Source organism: Salvelinus namaycush, chromosome 23 (genome assembly GCF_016432855.1).
Source record: "Salvelinus namaycush isolate Seneca chromosome 23, SaNama_1.0, whole genome shotgun sequence".
Classification (NCBI taxonomy): Eukaryota; Metazoa; Chordata; class Actinopteri; order Salmoniformes; family Salmonidae; genus Salvelinus; species Salvelinus namaycush.
This window is the reverse complement of record NC_052329.1, coordinates 10,213,936-10,231,157: the sequence shown is the minus strand read 5'-3', so window position 1 is coordinate 10,231,157 and position 17,222 is coordinate 10,213,936. Positions and strand designations below refer to the sequence as shown.

The following is a 17,222-nucleotide window of genomic DNA, read 5'->3' as shown; positions in this document are numbered from 1 at the left end:
GTGTCCTGTCACAGGCCTGTTTACTGTCCTACCATAATCCCCTTCGTCCTGTACATCTACTGGAAATGCTGTTTGAATATATGCTAACAACCAGAAACCTTTCCAGTCAGTCAGTATCACAGAAACAAAGAGGGGGGAGACCACCCAACTCCCTGCACTTAGTAGACATATTTATACTACTGGTCAGGCGCCTGACGAACGCAGCACAACTTCCTGCTTTTCCTCCCCCTATGACACACCAGTTTCGTTTTTTCCTCCTCTCTCTCTCTTGATCCTTTGATGCCAAATCCCATCCCTCGACCGGGCGAGGAGCGCCGTGAGTGGCTGAGAGGACTGAGCGTTCCTTGCAACAGCTGCGACTTGCCTCTATCCAACACAGGAGTTGGCGGAATTGAGCTCAGTGCAGAACGACGAAACAGCGGCTTTGTCACGCATTGCCCCAGCCCCGGACCAGCAGCCCAAACGCAGATCGACATATCGCTACATTCATGACCGGACAGGGATTAAGTGGCGAAGGAGACAATTTCACAGAAGAGATTGAACGGATTTTACGCAGGTAGGAATATGATATGTGTGTGTCTGGACGCTTTGTATTCTAAACGGGCTCTGTGAAAGCAACGCTATAATAAATCACCCAGCCGGGACGTCTATGCAGCAGTATGTGTTGGAGATCGACTATATTGTAGCCTAGTTATTTTGCGCAGTACACCAGATCTTCATGATTGCTGGAAGGGCATTTTTACATTTTCTAAATGATATAGCAGTCTACTACGTTCTGCAGATCGGCTTTAGTGTAGTTCATCTCAAACATCCACCGTGTTTTCGCGGATAAAACCTACCGAAATGCGGGTATTAACATCGTAGGCTAGGACCTATACGATTTATATAGAAGATGTAGGCTTTTTGATGTGCGTTACAACGGGAAAATGCAGTGTCAGGATCGGGTCTTTGTGCTATTCGACGCAGTCCCCCTCGTCTCTGTGTGTGTCTGTAGGCCTACGTGCAAACTTGCTCGAGCAGCGATTTATAACTGGCACGTATTCCGTAGACCCCGTGTATCTACCTCCTGTGATCAAAATACTCTCTCGAGAACGTTTTGTTATCGTGCGACAATGATTGTATCGCGCAGTACAGTAGTTTATACGCGCTGTGATTGCATCATGACGCCCGTCATTGACAGAACAATAATATAATCAAATTGTTTCTAAGTTTGGGAGACTTCCCTAACCTATCTATTCAATATTCTAGATTGAAGGGCTATCAATGGTCAACGTTATAGTTTCTGTTTTATCAGTTTAACATTACCCAGGAAAGTAAACGATGGGTTTTCCAAGATTGCGCTTATTGTTTTACACCCAATAAAATGCAATGGTTATTGACTCTGTCAAGGTTGCTGACTAACAGTTGATCAAATGACACATGCCCAGGACTTTCGAAACCTATGAGGCATACATTTGAGTTATTATTTTCCATCTATGGTTATTTCTCTCACACTCTGTCTCTCTTCTCATTTCTCTATCTATCTTTCAGGACTGCCGGGTTTTAGGAGTGCCCCTGGTGACCATGGATAAAGCTTTGCATATCCTACAGAAACCGACAGACTCAACCGACAAGGCCCTTGGCGGTGGAACGGGAATAGCTCTGGATATGAGTATAGGGGACCGGGAATTCACGGAACAATCTATTAGACTTAGCAATAAAATCCCGTTAGTGAAGCCCTATTTAAAAAATAAACACAAACAGAGGAAACTGGACTCAAAATGCCTCCGTGCGCTCCAGGACCCGATCCTGACCACATTACTGAGTACGGAAGCTCTTGTTACGGGAGACGGAGTGTTTGTCCCCAGGAACCCTCCACCAAGGACAGCTGGGAACCTGTGCACTGCTGTGGTGGTCAAACAGGCACGGATTGGTGGGCCTGTGTGCCGGAAAGAATCGTCAGCTACCGGTGTAACGGCTATGATTACCGGCGACACGGAACTGGCGGACGCCGCCGAGTTGGAGGAGACAGAGGGGGGGGTAACCAAGGTACCGGTAGATCTCCAGCGTGTGACAGTAGACTCTAACGAGCGCAGATTCCAGCTCAAACTTCACCCGCGGGCGCGAGATGTGGCGGCGGCACCCCCCACACCTGATACCCCTCTAGTATCCCCTCCAAGCCAGGGGGGAAACACGATGATTGACCTATTTGCTTCTAAAGCCTTGCGGGGGGCAACTTGCCTCACCATTAAAGACAGTAAGAAAACTCCCAGTCTTCAGGCCGACAAAGGCGAGATATTTCAGGATAAAAGCGAAGAGGCCTCCCTGGATCTAGTGTTTGATCTGCTAACCCAGCTCCAGTATCACACGCACCAAGCCGACTCCGTTTCCATCTGCGTGGATTTCCTGCAGGGGTTGTGTGTGTACGGGAGTGACTGCGCTTACCACCATACTGTGCTGCCCTACCACTGGCAGATCTGCAGGAGTGATACTGAAAGCTGGCAAAGCCTTGCGGATGATTCACAGGATCAGTTGGAGAGGCTTTATTGCAACCCGGACAATGAACAAGTCAGGCTCAAGTTTCAGTAAGTGCTTTTATTTAGTTACAGTGGTTCCTCCAGTTTTATGTTCTATATGAATGTAGCCTCATAGAGCTGAGATTGTATTTACAGTTTTAAGACAGGAGTGCTTTGATATGAAAAAGGTATGGTGTTTGATATCTCAGTTTCAGTAGTGTGTGTGTTGTAATGATTAACTGACTGAGTCGTTTTGGTTCCCGACTTCCCCTATCTCAGTTCTTATTTTTAATTGTCATTCTTATGGCACGTTGAGTTCCTGCAATAGCGTGTGTGCTCTTTCTGCTCCCAAACCCAGCCTTCTCATTGGTTGAAACAGCTCAAACCAGGAAGTGCTGTACCCATGGCAGCTTAGAGCTGGGAACTTGCATGACCTACTGCTGCCTGGCGCGGTCACTGACACACACGCACTGGCTGTCTCTCTCACGAACACACACACGCACTGGCTGTCTCTCTCACGAACACACACACACACACAAGCACTTGGCAGGCACTAGCAGACAGGCATACAAAGTGTGCTCTGATTCAAGCTATACACCCCACATTCACACAATGACACAGTTAGCTATGTCACCACACACACCTCACAAGTTATTCAGGGAACTGAGGGGCCCGTGTATGTGTCTCTGTGTGTGACTGCGTGTGTGTGTGTTGTTGACTTTAGGTTTTAAAGTGAAACTACATGCAAACCTTCCCACCCACAGGATATGCACCTGTCCATGAGAACCCAAATGAAGTCAAGCTCTTATTTGAATATGCAACATACTCACATGGGTCTAAAGTTACTGTATTAGGTGTTGGTGATAGCAACTTAGTTGAGTAGTGTCAGTTTCCAAACATTATAAATGGCCAGTCTGTATACAGAGCCAAAATACCACAGTAACTACCAGTGTAATCACCTATAGAATGGCTGTGTACCAGTGTAATCACCTATAGAGTGGCTGTGTGCCAGTGTAATCACCTAGAGAGTGGCTGTGTACCAGTGTAATCACCTATAGAATGGCTGTGTACCAGTGTAATCACCTATAGAGTGGCTGTGTACCAGTGTAATCACCTATAGAGTGGCTGTGTACCAGTGTAATCACCTATAGAATGGCTGTGTACCAGTGTAATCACCTATAGAATGGCTGTGTACCAGTGTAATCACCTATAGAATGGCTGTGTACCAGTGTAATCACATAGAGAGTGGCTGTGTACCAGTGTAATCACCTATAGAATGGCTGTGTACCAGTGTAATCACCTATAGAATGGCTGTGTACCAGTGTAATCACCTAGAGAATGGCTGTGTACCAGTGTAATCACCTAGAGAATGGCTGTGTACCAGTGTAATCACCTAGAGAATGGCTGTGTACCAGTGTAATCACCTACAGAATGGCTGTGTACCAGTGTAATCACCTAGAGAATGGCTGCGTACCAGTGTAATCACCTAGAGAATGGCTGCGTACCAGTGTAATCACCTATAGAGTGGCTGCGTACCAGTGTAATCACCTAGAGAATGGCTGCGTACCAGTGTAATCACCTATAGAGTGGCTGCGTACCAGTGTAATCACCTATAGAGTGGCTGCGTACCAGTGTAATCACCTATAGAATGGCTGTGTACCAGTGTAATCACCTAGAGAATGGCTGCGTACCAGTGTAATCACCTATATAGTGGCTGCGTACCAGTGTAATCACCTATAGAATGGCTGTGTACCAGTGTAATCACCTATAGAGTGGCTGTGTACCAGTGTAATCACCTTCTTCTTTATTGCTTACTGTTGTGAAGTGTTAGACCATCCAATTTCAAACAGCGGTCTCCAATACGCTCCCGGCATGGTCCCGACATGCTCAGAATTTATATTCACATTTAAGCAAGTAAAACGGTACTTATTTTCCAGAGTCTATCAGATGTGGATCTGGAAGACCCCCCCCCCCCCCCCCCCCCCATTAAACACACACACACCCCCTGGGTGATGTTGTGTTGCCATAGTAACCGAATGCAGTTGATAACAGCTGTTATCTGAAGAGCAGCAGAGGACAAAACAAGCCAGGCCGTCAACATGGCAACAGACTTATTTGGCAGCCGCTGCCGTGTGTGTTTGTGAGAGATGGAGTGAGAGTTGGCTGGCATGTGTCAGTATTTGTGTGTGAGGAACAAGCTCTCACAGTCTCACGTGAGAATTAAACGTTCATCCATGTTTCTCACATGGCAAATTTCAAAGTGTTTAATGTTACGTTTAGGCAATAACTCTGAATGGTTAAGGTTAGTTATTGACTCTGAATGGTTAAGGTTAGGCATTAACTCTGAATGGTTAAGGTTAGGCATTAACTCAATGGTTAAGGGTTACGGTTTGCAATAGGCTAAAGACAAAAATATCAAAAACAACTTCCTGTCACTGGATTCGAACAAACTTTTGAACCACAGCCATCCGCTGTTCCCGTCCACAATGCCCGAGCAAAACTGAAACCATCTTGAAGGTAACAGCGCACGTTGTTGCCGCTTAGTGCACGATTTCCACGTCATCTCCCGACGTCCTCAGACATGGATGGACGTGGAATAATGACTTGTATCACGGGTGACCTGTCTGGGTTGAGAGGGCATGTGTGTGACTGTGAACATGGGAGAGGGAGTTAATAATTCCTTCTGTATGTGTGTCTGTGTTTACCATCTCAACATGTTTCTATGTCCTATACAGTATGTGAATGATTTGAGTCGGACTGTCTGTCAGTCAGTGCGTGTGATGCAGGACTAGTGGCCAGAGGTTGGGCTGTAAAGTGTCCACTCAGTCCCATTCCTCTCCGGACACAAACGGTCATGTCTCCCCCTCATCTCACCTCCGCTCCTCCATTACGGCTGGGCGACATATCAAATTAATTCTATTTTTTTTTGTAGTTTTATTGTTTTAGTTATAACAATTGTGACGCAAGGGGGAGTAGTTTACATCAGGAAAGGTGACAACTTTTAATTGTCACTTAGATATTACTGCACGGTCGGAACTAGAAGCACAAGCATTTTGCTACACTCGCATTAACATCTGCTAACCATGTGTATGTGACCAATAAAATTTGATTTGATTTGACTTCTGTCGGCTCCCCAGCGTCGAGATTCGTGCCCTCTAATTGTCTCAAAGTCATGTTCTCGGCCGTTGACGAGCATTGTGATTCTACAAGTAGAAATGGCCAGTTTGTCGGTACCAAGTCGGAACACAGCAGGGGCGTCTTTTGTTCCTCGTACTGTGACAGTGACCGATCAGCAGTCAGATCTGTGTGTGTGTGTGTGTGTGTGTGTGTGTGTGTGTGTGTGTGTGTGTGTGTGTGTGTGTGTGTGTGTGTGTGTGTGTGTGTGATATAATAGAGGAGTACTTAAAGGCATACTGCTAAGAATGCTAGTTCATTACTTTCCACCCGAAACAGCCAGAAGAGGACTGGCCACCCCTCAGAGCCTGGTTCCTCTCTAGGTTTCTTCCTAGGTTTTGGCCTTTCTAGGGAGTTTTTCCTAGCCACAGTGCTTCTACATCTGCATTGCTTGCTGTTTGGGGTTAGGGTTAGGGGGGGTTCCGTCATGGTTGTATGAGACTATAGGTTAATCCCATCCAAATAATACCCAGGAAGGAAGGACTCAACTCTCATCCTCTTGTCTCAGGATTCCTCTAGCCATCTACAGTTACATAGAGAGAGGAATAGTCATCACTTAACACATGATTTGCTTTTTACCTACCCTCATCCCCGTGACAGGAATATTTTATGTAATGTGTGTGTGTGTGTGTGTGTGTGTGTGTGTGTGTGTGTGTGTGTGTGTGTGTGTGTGTGTGTGTGTGTGTGTGTGTGTGTGTGTGTGTGTGTGTGTGTGTGTGTGTGTGTGTGTGTGTGTGTGTGTGTGTGAGAGCCTTTTGTTGGACATGCAGTAAATGGTTCACACGTCATTAACTGACACAGAGTCACTGAGCACCAAGGACAGAGTGACCTGACACCAGGTGTATGTGATTTGCTTCTGTCCGTGTGTGCGTGCGCTGTGTTCGTGTCTTTGTGCCACTGTTTGTCAGAAAATATAATTTCTCAGACAATGTGTAGCCTGACCTGTGTGTGTGTGTGTGTGTATCCTTTGTGCGTGTGGGTGAATGTTTTCTTGCGTGTGTGTGTGTGCTACTTGCGTGTGTGGTGTGTGCTACTTGCGTGTGTGTGAGGAGATAACGTGTCAGACTGCCTATGAAATGATTCACTGGGGCGAGGTCTGGGTTGCCCTGCCTTCCATTACTCAGCCTCTACCTTCTCTCTCTGTCTCTCTCTCTGTCTCTCTCTCTCTGTCTCTCTCTGTCTCTCTCTGTATCTCTCTCTTCTCTCTCTGTCTCTCTCTTCTCTCTCTCTCTCTCTCTCTCTCTGTCTCTCTCTGTCTCTCTCTGTATCTCTCTCTCTCTCTCTGTCTCTCTCTTCTCTCTCTGTCTCTGTCTCTCTCTGTCTCTCTCTCTCTGTCTCTCTCTCGGCCTGTGAGTGTTCGTGCCTGCAGGCTTCCGTACGCCTATTCTGAAGCTATTTCCTCTCCTATCCCTCCAGCATCTCTTGTTTTCTCTCTCTCCCTATCCTCACCCTGCCCCTCTCAAATTTTACCTCTCATCAACCTCTCCCCACAAACTGGGTGATGGAGGGAAGGGAAGTGAAGTGAGTGTGTTGTGGTTTCTGGTAAACTGAACCAAATACAGGAGAAGGAACAGTGTTTAATCTCTCTATATGAGGAAGTGAGGATGACCCAGTGTGTACACCTTGTCCTCCTCACCAAAGTGACTTCTTGTATGTATGTGTCACTGGGGTATGTGTGTCATGGTGTAACATTTGGAGCACACATCAACCTCAGTAGGATCGGTTCACTGGCTTGTGTGTGTGTGTGACTGCGTGTGAATTTATCTGGTTCTAGTCAGTGACGCTCTCGGGAGCGTGACTGATGCGGGCATGCAGGTGTGACCGTCAGAAAGTCCTGGGGTGTGTACAAGCGAGTTTGAGCTGCCTTAAATTGTGCTGATGTCTGTGGGTGAGAGAGGGATTGGTATAGGGTTGGATCTAGAGGCCACCCTCTGTCTCTTTGTCTCCTCACACTCCCATGTCTGAGATCACAAACCCAAGCTGCCCCAGAGGTGTGTGTGACAGAGTCCTGAAGGGGGGGGCTAATTATCAGTGTCCCCCCCCCCCCCCTTTATTTGAAACACTCCAGGCTTGAACTCATTACATCTGTCATTTCAACTACAGTGTCTGTCTGTCTGTCGTGGGTGTAGGTGTCTGTCTGTGTCAATCCTAACTTCAGTTGACTGTGCCCTGCATTCATGGAGGTGTGTGTGTGTGTGTGTGTGTGAGCGTGTGTGTGTGACCTAATCGTTTCACCTGACAATAATGCATCCCCATAGTTGGCCAGGCGTTTCCCCTGTTACCGTGGTGATTCCAGTACTGCTCTGTGATTGGTCCTTTGGGACATCAAAGGGTGTTGTAACCATGACCTTCCTCCAAGATGTCACAGCTCCAACTGACTCAAACTCCTCCTACTCACTCTGTACCTCCCTCCCTCCCTACTCCCTCCCTCCCTCCATCTCTTTTTCTCACACTCCTCCTCTCTGTCTACACTCCTCTTTTCAACCCCATCTCTCTCACGCTTTCTGTTCTTCTCTCACCCCAGGGCGAAATTACTTTTTAGTCTTCTCAAATGAGCAAACAGTTCTCAGCCGCTCTCACTGTTCTCAGGGTATGACCTGAAATGAATTTGAGGTGTGTGTGTGTGTGTGTTCAGTAAGGGTGTGTCTTTGCACCTCTGGAAAGGCCAAATTTTAAGCCAGGCTTTGAGTGCTGGCTCTTCCAAAAAGGTGTGTGTCTTTGGACTGTGTCTGGCATTTGATTGGCTCTCTTAATGAACTCCAAGACTCACTCTGTGCACTTAATTTAACCAGCGGAATTTTATTTTTAGAATGAAGCTACGTATCTGGCCCAGAGAGAAAGGGTGAGGGCTGGAGGGAGACAGGGAAAGGGCTGGAGGGAGACAGGAGGAGAGAGAGAGGGGAAGGGCTGGAGGGAGACAGGAGGAGAGAGAGAGGGGAAGGGCTGGAGGGAGACAGGAGGAGGAAAGAGAGAGGGGAAGGGCTGGAGGGAGACAGGAGGAGGAGAGAGAGAGGGGAAGGGCTGGAGGGAGACAGAGGAGGGGAAGGGCTGGAGGGAGACAGGAGGAGCAGAGAGAGAGTGTGTGTGTGTGTATATATGTGTATCTATATGGTATATTGTAATTAACTTGTTATAAGCCCTTGTTTTCAGCTTGTAGCTGCTCTAGGTGTGTAATATAATCAGAAGGAGGGGGCTCTGTAGTGAAGTGTACTGTGATGTCTGGAATGAGATGATTGTTCTATTTGGAGGCCGTGTGTGTTTGTGGAGAGATGGAGTGTAGCGTGATTGGCTGTAGTTCCATTCTGCTCATAAATGTGACAGTTCACACATTCCTCATGACTATTGTTTTACTAACCTTGTAGGGGCACACACAATTGATTCCTATTAAAAATCTTATTTTACCTAACCTTAACCCCAAAACCTAACACCAATTCCAACCCGAAACCATCTAGAAATAGCATTTTTCCTTGTGGGGACTGGCAAAATGACTTCTATTCCCCACAAGTATAGTTCAATCAAATCCTATTTTATTTGTCACATGCTTGGTAAACAACAGGTGTAGACCAACATGAAATGCTTACTGACGGGCCCTTCCCAACAATACAGAGGGAACATAAGCAAAGATGTCCACACACTAGTCTTGGGCGGTATACCGTATATAGGAGTATTTGAGAAAAAGTTTTTTTTAATACAGTAATCCCTCGTTTATCGCGGGGGTTACGTTCCGAAAATGACCCGCGATAAGTGAAATCCGCGAAATAGAAAACTTTTTTTTTTTTTACAATTAGCAACTATTACATGTATACAAATACAGTGACTCACGTGTAGGCCGTTTCACTGCTCTTCAGACTGGGCCGCTGCATCCTGACTGCGCTCTGCAGTGTTCTCTTCTTCTGAAGCCCGCGGTGCAGGTGTGTTTGTTCGGGAGAAGAACATAGTGATAGGCAGCTGTTGTCGCTCTTTTTTCTTCTTTGCAAAAAGATCCTTGTACACCGACATGCCACCATCGATTACGTTGGAGAACTGTAATGAACGGCTCATCAAAGGGTCCCATTCCTCAGCTACTCGCTTAAGTTCAGTGGCCATTCGCACCATGGTTGCTAAGCGACCAAGCGTTAGTCCTTCCTCCTCATCTCTCGTGTCCTCTTCTCCCTCTTCTCTTTCATCGTCGCTTTGTGGCTTTGTCATTTCTGCCAGCTCTGCATCGACAAAATGATAGCACAATTCGTAGCATGTTTTGATACAAGAAGCGGGAGTGAGTTTTTAGCGAATCAGAATGCAGAGCACAATGCACCAAAAAAAAAAAAAAAATGCATTATGAAAATCCGCGAAATAGCGAATCCGCGATAAGTGAACCGCGAAGTGGCGAGGGATCACTGTATTGTCAAAATGATTTTTTCTTCAATAAATGTTAATATTTGTAGCAAATGTTTAAGTTAATATCTGCAGTCCATAACGTTCTAAAACTAAGTACGAGTCTCTGTTGTGTGGCTCACGAGGTAATGAAGTTAAACTTGTCTGCAATTCACTACTAAATGTTAGCCATCAGATATCTAGTAATGTCTTTCTGCCAGAAGTCAGAGAGCTCTGGATGAGTTGTGTACAGCTGACATGTTTCTCCCTGTGCTTCCTACTGGTGTGTTCTCTTTTCTCCTCTGTTCTTCTCCCATCTGGTCCGTGTGCACATGCTGCTGTTCCTTCCCGAAAAACATGGATCACAACTTTGTTCTTTTGCACAATTTCTCTTGTTCACTTATGCTTGTAAATGTCCACACTCACTGAAAATGACATACTAGCTATGCTTGTTTAACTTCATGAGCTGTATTTGCCTTTCTTTGCAATTAGCTTGTTCGTTTTTGCTCGTTAGCATTTAGCGAACAGCATCTGTGATTTTGCTATTAGTTTGTGCAAATGTTGTTAGCATTTCGGTAATAGAGGCCCAATGGACTTTTCTTGCATTTTAACGCCCCCTTGTGTGCTATGCCGGTAATACCGTAAATCCAGGGATGAGACAATGACGGTATGAACACATCTGTATACTGCCCGAGCCTAAAAAACACACAGAGCCCTGCCAGAGGGCCATGCTCTCGTTAGTGTTGTGTGGCAGGCAGAGACAGTTCTGTACTGAGAGAGGAGTCAAATGAGGGAAGACAGAGAGTGAAAGAGAACCGAGGGAGCAGAACAAAGAAGAGGAGAGAACAGAGAGAACGGAACATACTCTACTTTGACAATGCAGCCCGTTCCTGCCTCTCTCCTGTTCTCTCTCTGTATTTGTCTTCATCCTCTTTCTGTTCCTCTTCCTCCTTTCCTGATGCCTTCTCTCACCTCTCATTTGTCATGTATTATCATGTATGTTGCTGGTCCAATCATTAAAAAAAATATATATATATATTCTTTCCCAAAATACCTGTGACAACTCTTTTGTTAACAAACAATTTTGTTCTTGCAAAGTGAACAAAAGCGTTTATTCTTTACCAGAACCTAAAATTACTTTAGTGTTACCCATATGATAGAAATGGATAGATAGCAGGCTGGTGGTTGTGATGCACGAGAGAGCAGTAGCAGATCCCTATTTCAGTTCCTCACACGCACCGCCACACTCCTAGTTAGTGTAAACAGAAACGGTAATCAATCTGTGAGAAATATGTGTGTGCGTGAGAAATGTATTCACGTTTCTGTAAAAACCAACGACTGTATGTTTTCAAGAGCAGTGTAGCAATGTGTGTGTCTCAGAAAACCGCTGAATGATTTGTTTATTGGGTAAAACTATGACTTGACACTTTTTTGGTAAAGTGAGTTTCACTTCTCTCAGCTGTTGTGAGTCAATGAACGCATAACTGTAGAGTCGTGTGGTTGAGCCTGAGCTGGGCATAGGATGGTGTGTTTGCGGGGCGTTTGTATTCATTTTGACAGATTATTCCTCTGCCTCTTTGTTTATAATTAAAACGTGATATTTTGGCTATCATAGGTAGCTGAGCTGTGAACTATGTACTGGACAGTGGACTAGAGTCTAGTGGCTAGCTGAGCTGTGAACTATGTACTGGACAGTGGACTAGAGTCTAGTGGCTAGCTGAGCTGTGAACTATGTACTGGACAGTGGACTAGAGTCTAGTGGCTAGCTGAGCTGTGAACTATGTACTGGACAGTGGACTAGAGTCTAGTGGCTAGCTGAGCTGTGAACTATGTACTGGACAGTGGACTAGAGTCTAGTGGCTAGCTGAGCTGTGAAGGAAAATGTATCTTGTAAGCTACACAAACCACACAGGCCACCAAAACACACACCAAAGGAGTCAGCATGCTTCAGTTCGGCTGGCTCCTAGCAGAACCCGGCTGGCCCCTAGCAGAACCCGGCTGGCCCCTAGCAGAACCCGGCTGGCCCCTAGCAGAACCCGGCTGGCCCCTAGCAGAACTCGGCTGGCCCCTAGCAGAACTCGGCTGGCCCCTAGCAGAACCCGGCTGGCCCCTAGCAGAACCCGGCTGGCCCCTAGCAGAACCCGGCTGGCCCCTAGCAGAACCCGGCTGGCCCCTAGCAGAACCCGGCTGGCCCCTAGCAGAACTCTGCTGGCCCCTAGCAGAACTCGGCTGGCCCCTAGCAGAACCCGGCTGGCCCCTAGCAGAACCCGGCTGGCCCCTAGCAGAACCCGGCTGGCCCCTAGCAGAACCCGGCTGGCCCCTAGCAGAACTCTGCTGGCCGAACCGATCGAGTTTGCTCGCATACTCCCTTAAAAGACCTTTGCTTGAAAAACGTGGCAATAGTACTGTTTGTCCATTTTGAGACACCATAGCCAGTATACACTTCCTTAAAATAGTCCGAATGAATCTAAGATAACTCAAGAAATCTGTCATTAATTTTGACGTTTTTGACGAAGAGATCTTAGTCACGCAATTTGACATCTAACTAAGATGTTTAGTACAGTATGTCTCAATGAAAACATGTGCATGAAACAAAGACTTTATTGAAGAATCCCTACTGTTGACCAATCACCGACGAAGGGGCTTAGACTTCGGCTCCGAACTTGGGCTTGCCTCCAGAAGAAATGTTGTGTGCCCGAACAGCCGAGAAAATCCTCACCAAAGACCAAACAAACAACGTCACAGAATGTCGTCATCAATATATGCACAAACTCTTCTGAACTGTTTTGGCTGGGAAGCATGCGGGAGAGCCTTAACTGTCCACACACAGTTTGTCACACCTGTCACACATACACGCACAGCTTGTCACACCTCTCTGTCTCTGCCTGTCCAGACTCCTTTAACCTCAAATTCCATTAGTCTCCCAGCCACGATCAATCAGCCCATTAACACAGCCACAGCACAGCTAGCCTACAGTGTGTGTGTGTGTGTGTGTGTGTGCATGACATATTTGTGTGTATGCCTGCATGCGTTGCTCATGCATGTGTAAGGGGCATGTCTGACCCAGAAAAGAGCTTGCCAGGGGCCCGAGGGGTGCTAGTGGGTCGGTGGTAGGGGGCGGGGTGGTAGGATTTGACCCAGACTAGCACAGACAAAGACAGAGGTCTCTCTCAATTCAATTCATTTCAAGGGGCTTTATTGGCATGGGAAACATATGTTGACATTGCTAAAGCAAGTGAAATAAATAATAAACAAATGTGAAATAAACAATAAAAATTAACAGTAAACATTACACTCATAAAAGGTTCCAAAGAATAAGGACATTTCAAATGTCATATTATGGATAGGTACGGTGTTATATTGATGTGCAAATAGTTTAATTACAAAATGGAAAATAAATAAACATAAATATGGGTTGTATTTACAATGTTGTGAAAACAGGTCACACTGTGGTATTTCACCCAGTAAATATGGGAGTTTATCAAAATTGGATTTGTTTTCAAATTCAGTTTAAAAAAAAAACATTTTTCAAATGTGGGGTTCTGTGGGGTCTGTTTGTGTTTGTGAACAGAGCCCCAGGACCAGCCTGCTTAGGGGAGTCTTCTCCAGGTTAATTTCTCTGTAGGTGATGGCTTTGTTCTGGAAGGTTTGGAAATTGCTTCCTTTTAGGTGGTTGTAGAATTTAGCGGCTCTTTCTGGATTTTGATAATTAGAGGGTATCGGCCTAATTCTGCTCTGCATGCATTATTTGGTGTTCTACGTTGTACATGGAGGATATTTTTGCATGCAGAGTCTCAATTTGGTGTTTGTCCCATTTTGTGAGCAGACCCCAGATCTCTCTCTCTCGTGATCCATCATTACATAAGGCTGATCTTGACCTAGATAGCACATTTACAGTTGACCGCAGCGTGTGATATCTGGCGGCTTTATGTGATGTTGCATGATGAATGTGTCCGTCAAGTGATATTGGCTGTGTGTGTGGGGGGTACTGACCATGTGTCCTCTTCTCTCCTAGGGGTCGTGTGTTTTCTTTAGACTTCACTACGATGCGTGTATGTGACCTGGAGTTCGACCGTGTCAGACGGTTGACCACTCCCTCCAGCCCTGCCGCCCCGCCCCCAAACACAAACCCCACCCCTAACTGCCACACAGTGTGGAAATACTACTGCAGAGACAACTTCGGCTGGAGAGAATACTCTGAGGTGAGTGAGTGTGTGTTTTAAGAGCAGGGGTTGGAACCAAAAGTATTTTCCAAAAGTTCTTCTCTGAACAGAACCACGATTATTTTCTTTCCGTTCCACCGTTCCGACCAGGAAAATACATTTCTGAACCGGTCGAACTCCAAACAATGTATCGGTTTATATGGTTCCTTTCTGTTTCCTCTTTTAACCTTTGAACTCTCCTTTCTGTTTCCTCTTTTAACCTTTGAACTCTCCTTTCTGTTTCCTCTTTTAACCTTTGAACTCTCCTTTCTGTTTCCTCTTTTAACCTTTGAACTCTCCTTTCTGTTTCCTCTTTTAACCTTTGAGCTCTCCTTTCTGTTTCCTCTTTTAACCTTTGAACTCTCCTTTCTGTTTCCTCTTTTAACTTCTCTGGGATATGTGGGTCCCACTTGGCCAAAAGCCAGAAAAAATGTAGCGTGCCAAATTCAAATAAATTACTATAAAAATCTATCTTTCATGAAATCACACATGAAAGTCACCAAATTAAAGCCACACATGTTGTGAATCCAGCCAACATGTCTCATTTCAAAAAGGATTTACGGCGAAAGCACACCAAACGATTATGTTAGCTCAGTACATAGCCACAGAAAAACATAGCCATTTTCCCAGCCAAAGATAGTCACAAAAAGCAGAAATAGAGATAAAATGAATCACTAACCTTTGATGATCTTCCCAGCTCTGTAGATTCTGCTGTGAGGAGGCAGAGTCATTAGACCATTTATTTTGGTATTGTCCGCATGTAGCTCGTTTTTGGTCACAGGTCCAGGAATGGTTGAAGAATTGCAACATTTGCGTAGAACTAACGCTACAGATAGCAATACTGGGGGATTTGAAAAGCCATAGTCAATCAATCAATAATATAATAATTATTTTAGCAAAAATGTTTATTTTTAATTTACAATCCGTGGAAGCTATGAGAATAGGAAGATTCAAATCTTTTGTGAAGCATCACAGCACAGTTGAAAAATATATGGCAAATAAAAATCCGAAATGGATGATGTTGGAAGATAGATGGGAAAGGTTGAGTGGAGCTGAAGGGTGGGACTAATAACAAGATAAACAATGTAGGGCATACGGGATCTGTGAAATGTGTATAGGTGCGGAGCTATTGTGAAATAGCACAGTTACAAGTGGAAATCAAACTGGATGGACAACAGAAATAGAGGAAGGACTAAGAACAAACAAGAGAGAACTATTATAAAGTAGACTGTGTCTGTAAAATGTGTATAAGATGTATAAATTGAAGGTAAAAACAGAAATGTTTATCAGTTTACTCCAATTGGGGGATCGGTGGTAGGGTTTGCGGGGAATAATAATAAAGGTATACTCTTTAAAAAAGTATGTATGTCTATGTAGGTATGTGTATGTATATATGTGTATATGTATGCATACGTGAATGGATATATATATTTACCCAAAAAAATATGGGGGATTGGAAATGATGCAGACAATTACATTGGAAGCAACATTATTTCCGCAATATTAAGCTGATCCACCCCCCAAAAAAAAAAAAAAAAAACCTTTGATGATCTTCATTAGATGACACTCATAGGACATCATGTTACACAATACATTTATGTTTTGTTCGATATTGTGCATATTTATATCCACAAATCTCGGTTTACATTGGCGCCATGTTCAGAAATGCCTCCAAAATATCCGGAGAAATTGCAGAGACACGTCAAATAACAGAAATACTCATCATAAACTTTGATGAAGATACATGTTTTACATAGAATTAAAGATACACTTGTTCTTAATGCAACCGCTGTGTCAGATTTCAAAGACTTTACGGAAAAAGCACACCATGCAATAATCTGAGACGGCGCTCAGATATAACAACATTTCTCCGCCATGTTAGAGTCAACAGAAATACGAAATGACATCATAAATATTCCCTTACCTTTGATGATCTTCATCAGAATGCACTCCCAGGAATCCTAGTTCCACAATAATGTCCATTACTTATGTCTAAGTAGCTACTTTTGCTAGCATGTTTAGTGCACATGTCCAAACGCAGATGCAGGCGAACTCTGACGAAAACTTCAAAAAGTTATATAACGGGTCGAATAAACTGGTCAAACTAAGTAGAGAATCAATCTTCAGGATGTTGTTATCATAACTATCCAATAACGTTCCAACCAGAGAATTCCTTTGTGTCTCTAGAAGTTATGGAAAGCAAGACGATATCGTTTGGAACGCGCGTGACCAGGAACTGGCATTCTGCCAGACCAATGACTGAAACAGCTCCCACCCGGCTCAACATCACAGTAGAGGCTTCATTCCACGTTCTACAGACTGTTGACATCTAGTGGAAGGCGTAGGAAGTGCAAACATATCCATATCTTACAGGGAATTGAATAGGCGATGAGTTGAACATTGACCAGTCTCAGAATTCTCACTTCCTGTTTGGATTTTTTCTCAGGTTTTTGCCTGCCATATGAGTTCTGTTATACTCACAGACATCATTCAAACAGTTTTAGAAACGTCAGAGTGGTTTATATCCAATAGTAATAATAATATGCATATATTAGCATCTGGGACAGAGTAGGAGGCAGTTCACTATGGGCATGCAATTCATCCAAAAGTGAAAATGCTTCCCCCTATCACAAAGAAGTTAACCTTTGAACTCTCTGTTTCCTTTTTTAACCTGTGAAATCTATCATTTTTGACATTTTAGTTCCTTAAATGACTTCACCAATCAGTGCGGATAGAGCAACTTGCTATGGAGCGGGCAAGCTAGTTGTTTACATGCATAATGGACAGACAAGTATATAGGGCATGGGTGTTGAGAGAGGATGGAGGATGAGGCTTCAAGAAGCTCTGAGCAACTTGATATGACCATCTTGTTTATGACATGTATTATCTGAATTAGGCCCACAGAATTATGCCTAGGAGTCGTTTCTATGGAGGAACTTTGAACTTCCGAGAGTTGGACGGACCAGAGCTAGCTAGCTAACAAGCTTATGTTTGCAGA

At 44.8% G+C, this 17,222-nt stretch overlaps 1 protein-coding gene across 1 annotated transcript in view; it reads left to right on the top strand.

The window, feature by feature from the left end:
• The first annotated feature begins 189 nt into the window (after positions 1-189).
• LOC120018065 (protein mono-ADP-ribosyltransferase TIPARP-like) overlaps positions 190-17,222 on the top strand; it is a 28,881-nt gene continuing 11,848 nt past the window's right edge. The window contains exons 1-3 of the mRNA XM_038961028.1: positions 190-556; positions 1,531-2,564; positions 14,038-14,224. Coding sequence (XP_038816956.1) covers positions 1,564-2,564; positions 14,038-14,224 — 1,188 coding nt within the window. The 5' untranslated portion in view covers positions 190-556; positions 1,531-1,563. The remainder of the gene's footprint in view (positions 557-1,530; positions 2,565-14,037; positions 14,225-17,222) is intronic.